The sequence below is a fragment of the Onychomys torridus genome, chromosome 5 (assembly GCF_903995425.1).
Source record: "Onychomys torridus chromosome 5, mOncTor1.1, whole genome shotgun sequence".
NCBI lineage: Eukaryota > Metazoa > Chordata > Mammalia > Rodentia > Cricetidae > Onychomys > Onychomys torridus.
The window spans coordinates 31,750,650-31,758,555 of record NC_050447.1 but is presented as its reverse complement, the minus strand read 5'-3'; the positions used below and the strand labels follow the sequence as shown (position 1 = coordinate 31,758,555).

The 7,906-nt window shown below is 41.8% G+C and overlaps 1 protein-coding gene and 1 pseudogene across 1 annotated transcript in view; one reads left to right on the top strand and one right to left on the bottom strand.

Moving 5' to 3' along the window:
- Positions 1 to 52: 52 nt before the first annotated feature.
- Positions 53 to 7,906, top strand: part of Terb1 (telomere repeat binding bouquet formation protein 1) — a 56,511-nt gene continuing 48,657 nt past the window's right edge. Inside the window, exons 1-2 of the mRNA XM_036188524.1 lie at positions 53 to 555; positions 2,559 to 2,615. Of these exons, the coding sequence (XP_036044417.1) occupies positions 2,585 to 2,615 (31 nt within the window). The 5' untranslated portion in view covers positions 53 to 555; positions 2,559 to 2,584. The remainder of the gene's footprint in view (positions 556 to 2,558; positions 2,616 to 7,906) is intronic.
- On the bottom strand, positions 2,400 to 2,499 carry LOC118584909 (annotated as a pseudogene).

The following is a 7,906-nucleotide window of genomic DNA, read 5'->3' as shown; positions in this document are numbered from 1 at the left end:
TCAACCTGGCTCGCGTTGGGTGGGAAACCCAGTCCGGCGTGGTAGTCCGGGTTTCCTGGGGGGAGAGCTGCTGCGGGGCGGACCAGCTTGGCGGCTCCAGGGTGAGGGCCGCGCCCCTGCCTCCCGGTTTCGGGGGTTGCCTTCCGGGGCCTCAGAGCTATGGTGCCGGCCTGGCCCTGCCTAACTGGCTCACCTCAGGCGACGGAGTGAGCCGAGGGCAGGGTCTTGCCCGAGCTGGCTCCAGGCCAGGCCGCGGTTGCCACATCCTGTGGGAGGAGAGAGCGTCCCGCCCGGGTTCGACGGGCGTACGTCTGGGAACGCCGGGGCCGCTCCGGGCGACTGCGGGGTGCGGAAGCGTCGTCCACAGGGGATTTCGTTTGTGAGAAGCAGGGCAGCACCACGGGTCCCGGGGACCTCCCGAAGCGCGAGCCTGGGGAACCGGGGGGTTGCCCCCGTGAGGGCTGCCAGAGCCGGGCTTGGGGGCAGTGCCGGGGCCCCGGGGACTGTGGAGAAACGCCTGTGGACCGCCCGCCCGCCCTGTCTTCAGCGCTCTAGGTGAGCCCGGCCGCCGTAGCCTGCAGCGAGCGACAGACAGGGAGCGGGCGAGGCAGCCCTAGCGCTTGGAAAGATGATGGGCGGGCAGGAGAACCTGGCCCCACACCCTGTGACCTCACAGTATGACTTATCCCGTAAAACTTTTGGAGCAGAAAATTGACAATGCAAGTTACTTTCCACAAAATACGATTCCAAGGCAGACGTCCACCAAGAACAGCTTACCAATGGTTGATGCTTAGGATTTTCAGCTCTGCCAGCCCCACCCAGAAGGATGTTCTGGCTCTCATAGGGAGGGACAGATACATAGGTTTTGGGCTTTTGGTTCTGTTTCTGTTTTTTTTTACACAAAGCTTTTGATGTGAATATTTTCTACAGTAGCTAATATCAGGAACTAGGTAAAGAGTTTTACCTTGAGTTCTGTCCCTAGGACCAAAGAGGGTGGAAAAGGCTACGCAGCCAGTTTTTTTTCCCCCCCTCTACTAGTTTTCCCAGTAAAGTTTGCACTTGACCTTAGTGGTTTGGAGCAGTGGTTCTCAACATGTGGGTCGTGACCCTCTTGGATTGCATATCAGATACTTACATTAGGATTCATAACAGTAGCAAAAATTACAGTTATGAAGTAGCAGCGAGATAATTTTGTGGTTGGGGACACCACAACATGAGGAACTATATTAAAGGGTTGCAGCATTAGCAAGGTTGAAAAACACTTTTTTTGAGAGTAAATTGAGTAAAACCCGTAAGGATTGTGCTTTCTGTTATGTGAAAACGTTTGTGGTTTTTTTTCCCCCTATGAGAACACAAATTATCACTCATCATTGGTGATAATTTGTATCTATTCACAAAATTGCTAAAAGCATTTCATAATTGCTTTATTTGGCACATACTTTGGGCTTGGAAAATGTGCTGTTTATAATTTTAAAATTATCTTTTTGAAAATTACAACTGGTCCTTTATTGTAAATGTTTATTTTTAATTATATCTGTTTCTGTATGTAAGAGTTAGCACACGTGTGGTTAGAAGGTAACCAGTGAGAGTTTTTTCTTCTCCTATGTGGGTCCCAGGGATCACCCATCCTTTGTGAGGATTTTTGTTTTCGTTTGGAGACAGTCTTTTATTCTTCACCCCCCCGCTTCTGAAGTTCCTGCAGGAACTTTGTATATGTAGCTCACAGTTGTTGCTGGGTTTTCCTTTACTCTGTCTCCACGCTGGGACCCAAATGTTGGCGATGGTTTTCACTCTTGGCTATTTTACTCTATTTTTGTGTGTGTGGGGGGTGGGAGGAGCCACCACTCAGCTCCCCAATAAATCACACATGGAGGCTTATTTTCTTATAAATGCCGGGCCCTTGGCTTGGCTTGTTTCTTGCCAGCTTTTCTTAAATTCCGTCTACCTTTTGCCCCTGAGCTTTGCCCTTTTCTTAGTTCTGTATATCTTTCTGTCAGTCTTACTCTGTGGCTGGCTGCGTGGCTGGCCCCTAGCAATCCCCTCTCTGTGTTCTCTTGCTCTTCTTTTCCTCCCAGATGTCTCCTGTTTATTCTCTGCCTGCCAGCCCCACCTATCCTTTCTCCTGCCTCACTATTGGCCGTTCAGCTCTTTATTAGACCATCAGGTGTTTTAGACAGGCACAGTAACACAGCTTCACAGAGTTAAACAAATGCAACATAAAAGAGTGGAACGCATCTTTGCATCATTAAACAAACGTCCCACAGTATAAACAAATGTCACACATCTTAAAATAATATTCTGCAACACAGTGTGGCTTCAAACTCATGATCCACCCGCTTTCCTGCTTGAAGATTACAGACATGCACCATCATGCCTAGAATATTTCATGCTTGCAATTTTTTTACATAGACTTCTTCATGAATTTGTGTCTCATCCTTGTGAAGGAGCTGTGCTAATCTTTGTATCTTTCCAATTTTAGTATGTGTGTTACTGAAGCAAGCATACTGCCTAGAATATTTCTTGGAAGCTGATCTAACTAAAAGTGCCTTATCTTCTAGATGAAATATAAGGAAAAAAGACAAGCATGGAAAGTGAGAACACAAAGAAAATACAAGGTGAGGAATCCGTGAATCATGTAGTTGGATTAGTTTTATATATTTTATAGTTGTGTAATTGTGAGTATATTTGTGTGTGTCTGTATCATATCTAACAGCCTCTAGAAAATGAAAGAATCATTCATCAATTTACATATATGACACTATCTCTGGACAAACATCTACTTACCCTAGATAGGGGAATTGCCAATAGACCAAAGTAAAGGATATCACCAGATCCAACTTGCCAGTGAGTTTACTGCGGTTACTTATAGGCATATTGTGTGGAGTTATTTACAGAAGCAGAAGTGACTCAAAGGGAGCTATATCATCAAAAGTCCACCCCAGCATGAGTGACAGCTCGTGAAAACTGCACGAAGCTTGACAGGTTGTAAAGTATCTCTTTCAGGCAGCTCAGTTGATCTCTCTCTTCTAAGTAGTTTAGTTGGTCTAAGCTTCTTTGAAGCAACTCTTGGTCTGATGTTTCTCAGCAGTCCTTACCCTTTATATAACCTTGAGGAAGGAGGGACCTAGCACATCAGGTTAATTTCAGGGCCTTCCTGAATCTTCTAAGTTGTTTATTTCCTACCTTTTAAGGAGCCTCATCATGAGTCTGTTATTTTTTCTTTTCTTTTCTTTCTTTCTTTCTTTTTTTTTTTTTATAGACAGATTTCTCTGTGTAATAGTCCTGGCTGACCTAGAACTAGATCTGTAGACCAGACTGGCCTCAAACTCAGAGATCCACCTGTCTCTGTCTCCCAAGTGCTGGGATTGATTAAAGGTGCACCACATGCCTGCCCCTCCCCCCATTTTTGAGATAGGGTTTCTCTGAAGTTCTGACTGTCTAGGAACTCACAATTTAGACCAGGCTGGCCTTGATCTCACAGAGGCCTGCCTCTGCCTCCCAAGTGCTGAGATTAAAGGTGTGTACCACCACTGCCTTGCTTCCATCTTGTGTCTTAATGAGCTTTCTTACAAGATGGTATGTTAACTTGAAGGAAATTACTATGTCATAGCATACATATTGACACCTACTTTGTGCCTATCATATAATTCCTGGCATGAGGAAGCAGACATGGGAAATGTCATACTGATATTTAGAGTGCCATATGAGCTAGGTATAGTGGATCATTGCTTTTAATCCCAGCACTCAGGAGCAGAGACAGGCAGATCTGAGTTCAAGGCCACTTGGTTTACATAGTTTTAGGCCAGCCAGGATTATATAGTGAGACTTTATTGGGGTGGGGTGGGGGACATAGATAGTTGATTTACTTGGCAGAATATGAAAGAACAATGGTCCCTAGACATGGTGGTTCATTGTTGTGAGGGTGCTGTCAGCAATATAGATGGATATGTTTGTAACTGTCTACAGTGTCAGAATTGGCTTTTTCAGTCAGGCTTTCATGTATTCCAAGCTGGCCTCAAGTTTATTATGTGTCATAGGATGACCTTAAACTTCTGATCTACCTGCTCCCAAGCCTCAGGTGCTGGAATTATAGGTATTTGCCGTAATGACTGTTTTTTGTAGCGTTGGAGACTGAAACTGAAGCTTTTGAAATTGAAACTAGGCAAGCGTTTTACCAACTGAAGTATATCTCCAACCCAGAATTTATTGAATATCAGCAAGTTCACATTGGCATTGATTTGCCACATAGTGCCACTTGAATTAATAGCCTGCCCAGACAAAACCAGATTCTTTTGTTCCAGTTTCAGCTACTAATATTAGCTCTCAGCTCACACATTCATTGCACATCGCATAGTGAACCTGTTTGTCTATCTGGCAACAAAAGGTTAAAGAGGCCTCAGCAGAGTTCAAGAAGTTTTATTTTGGAATTTTTGTTTGTTTTTATTTTTATTTTTTATTTCTCAAAGCAGGGTTTCTCTGTGTAGCCCTGACTGTCCTGGAACTCACTTTGTAGAGCAGGCTGACCCCGAACTCAGAGATCTGCCTGCTTCCTAGTGGTGGGATTAAAGTCATGCATCAGTACACCAGGCTTCAAGAAGTTTTAAAGAGGGCTGCAAGTAGAGGCTGGGAAGCTATATAGGGATGCAAAGATAAACGTGGCTTGAGATCTGCTGTAGACCTTGCTGTTGTAGAGTCAGGTCTCTGCCAGGTACAGGTTTCAGAGGAGCTATAGAAGTGAAGAGGTGGAGGCAGAAGGAGCAAGAGTTCATGTTTAGCTACATAGCAAGATTGAACCAGCCTGGGCCATATTAAGACTAGGTAGGCTGGTAGGTGGGTAGCAGGGTAGCAGGCTAAAGCTATTCAGAGGTTGGTGAGATGGCTCAGTGGGTAAAGATCATTAAACCTGACAACATGAGTTTGTTCTCTGGGATCTACATAATAGAAGGAAAGAACTAACTCCCACAGTTATCTTCTGACCTCTACCTGTCCCCATATATACTAATTTTAACAATTTTATGTATATAGGTGTTTTGTTTGCATGTGTAATCGCACCATTTGTATACCTAGTGCCCACAGGAGTTAGAAGGCTACATCAGATCCCCTGAAACTAGTTACAGACAGCTGTGAGCATCCATGCAGATCCTGGGATCAATCTCAGAGGATGAACACAAACTCCTATTGAATATCTGGTTTGAGAATATTTCCTTCTAGATTGAGCTGCTTTTGTATTCTACATAGCATCTACATAGCAGTTTTAAAATTTAAGCCAGGTATGATAGTAAGCATGCCTTTAATCACAGCCCTGGGGAGTTAGAGGCAGGCAGATCTCTGCATGTTCAAGTCTAGTCTGGTCTATATAATGAGCTCCAGGACAGCCAGAGCTATATAGTGAGACCCTGTCTAAAACAAACAAACAAAAAACAACAACAAAAAACAGCCAGATGGTGGTAGTGTATGCTCTTAATACCAGCACTCAGGAGGCAAGGAGACAGAGGCAGGTGGATCTCTATGAGTTCAAGGCCAGCCTGGTCTACAAAGCAAGTTCCAGGACAACCAGGGCTACACAGAAACCCTGTCTCGGAAACAAAACAAAACAAACAAACAAAAAATTTTAAATTTTAGGTCTATTCTGTCATTTTCTTTTATTGCTTGTTGCTTTTGGTATTGTGTGCACTTCAGTTTTTGTTTTTTTCCTTGGGAATTGAAGAAACTAGGTTGCTCAGCCCAAAAAATGTTAAATCAAGATGAAATGTGATAATTGTATATGAAAGGAGGTACTTTGGCTAAAAGGGGAAAGAGCATATGATAAGAAATCTTTTTTTTTAAAATAATTCATTTACTTGTATTTTATGTGCATTGGTGTTTTGCCTACATGTAAATCTGCGTGAGGGTGCTGGATTCTCTGTACCAGAGCAATAGACAGTGTGAGCTGCCATGTGGTTGCTGGGAATTGAACCTGAGTGCTCTGGAAGAGCAGCCAGTGCTCTTAACCTCTGAGCCATTTCTCCAGCCCCATGATAGGAAATCTTAAAGTCTGAGGAAGAAGTGCTGAAGGGAATGGAGGATTAGTCCTACATAATGCCCAGAACTGAAAAGCACCATACCCTATTTGAAATTTTCTTTGGCGTGTTGTTAATGTGACATTAATATCCATACAAACTTATTACCTTGTTGATTTGTTAATATATACAATAATCATGAATAAATATTGGGTTTTGCCCATAGTCAACTCAGTAATAACCTTTGTACTATATATTGTTCCTAACAAATTGCATCACGGCAATGAGAGATGGCTCAGCAGTTAAGAGCACTGGCTGCTCTTCTAGAGGATCCTGGTTCAGTTTCCAGCACCCCATGGCAGCTCATAACTGTCTGTAACTCCAGTTCCAGGGATTCTGGTATCCTCACACACACATACACGATGACAAAACACCAATGCACATAAAAACTAAATTTAAAGAATTGTATTACAAATTGTCTCATTGAGACAAATTGCCAGGTAATTTTGGTTGTGAGCCTAGCCTTTAACGGCTGAGCCATCTCTCCAGCCCGCCAGATAATTTTTTTTAAAGTAGAAGACTAAATAGTGATTGATATATCATAGATTTTTATAGTATGTGCCTTCTTATTTTTAAGTCTACCCCTTGTAAATGTTAGTTCAAGACTTATGTCAAAGAAGGCAAGATGGCTCAGCTGGTAAAGGCACTTGTTGCCACACCTGACAACCTGCGTTTGATCCCTGGGACCTACATGGTAGAAGAAGAGAACAGATTCCTACATTATCCTCTGAATTCTGCATGTGCCTCCTTACAAATAAATGAATAATTGAACATTTTTAAAGCCCAAATAAAAGAAATAAAAACTTTGAAAGACAAAAGGTTATCCCAACACCTATAAGTCATTTAATTTTACCTAGTAAAAGGATTTGAGTTTAGTTTGATATGTTATATTGACTGATTTTCAATATAACATGCCTTTCAATAAGAAATCCATGCTGTATTCCTTGGATAAACCAACTTGTGCAATGATATATTGTTAACATACCATTATTAATATATTGTTAACTTACTAAAATATTTTAGTAGATTTTTTTTACATGTATGTTCATGAGAGATATTGGTCTATAGTTTTCTTTTTCTAATGGTTTTGGTTTGGATACAAAGGTAATGCCAACCTCAAAATAAGTTGGGAAGCCAGGCATAATGGTGTGACCCTGGTTACTGAAGAGGCTGAAGCATGAGGATCTTAAGTTTGTGATCAGCATAGAGTATAGTGAAACCTACTTTTTATTTAGGAATTAACCTTTTAGGTACTATTTAACCTTTTAGATGCTATTTCTTCTTTAAATGTTTGGTGGAGTTTTCAAATGAAATCCTCAGAAACTGGAATTTTCATTGTGGGAAGCTTTGTAACTATGATTTCAGCTTCTTTCTTAAAGATAATCTCGGATGATTTACATCTTTGAAAGCATTTTTTTTCTATTTCATTTAAGTCATTGAATCTGTGTGAAATTGTGCATAATTCTTCCTTTTGAATATCTTCAGACTCTGTAGTGGTTATTTATTTATAATATCTCTCTCTCTGTAGCTTAGGCTCGAGTGGAATTCAGTCCTTCTGCCTCAGTTTCCTAAATGCTGGGATTATAGGTGTGAGCCATCATACCTGGCTCTTCTCTCATTTAATATTGGTAATTTGTGTCTGTACTCATTTCTCAAATTAGTCTGGCTAGAGAATTATCAGTTTTATTAGTCTTTTTTTTTATTTTTTTATTTTTTTTGGTTTTTCGAGACAGGGTTTCTCTGTGTAGCTTTGCACCGAGTTCTGGGATTAAAGGCGTGTGCCACCACTGCCCGGCTTATTGGTCTTTTTAAAGGACCTTCTATTTTTAATTTTTAAATTTATTTTC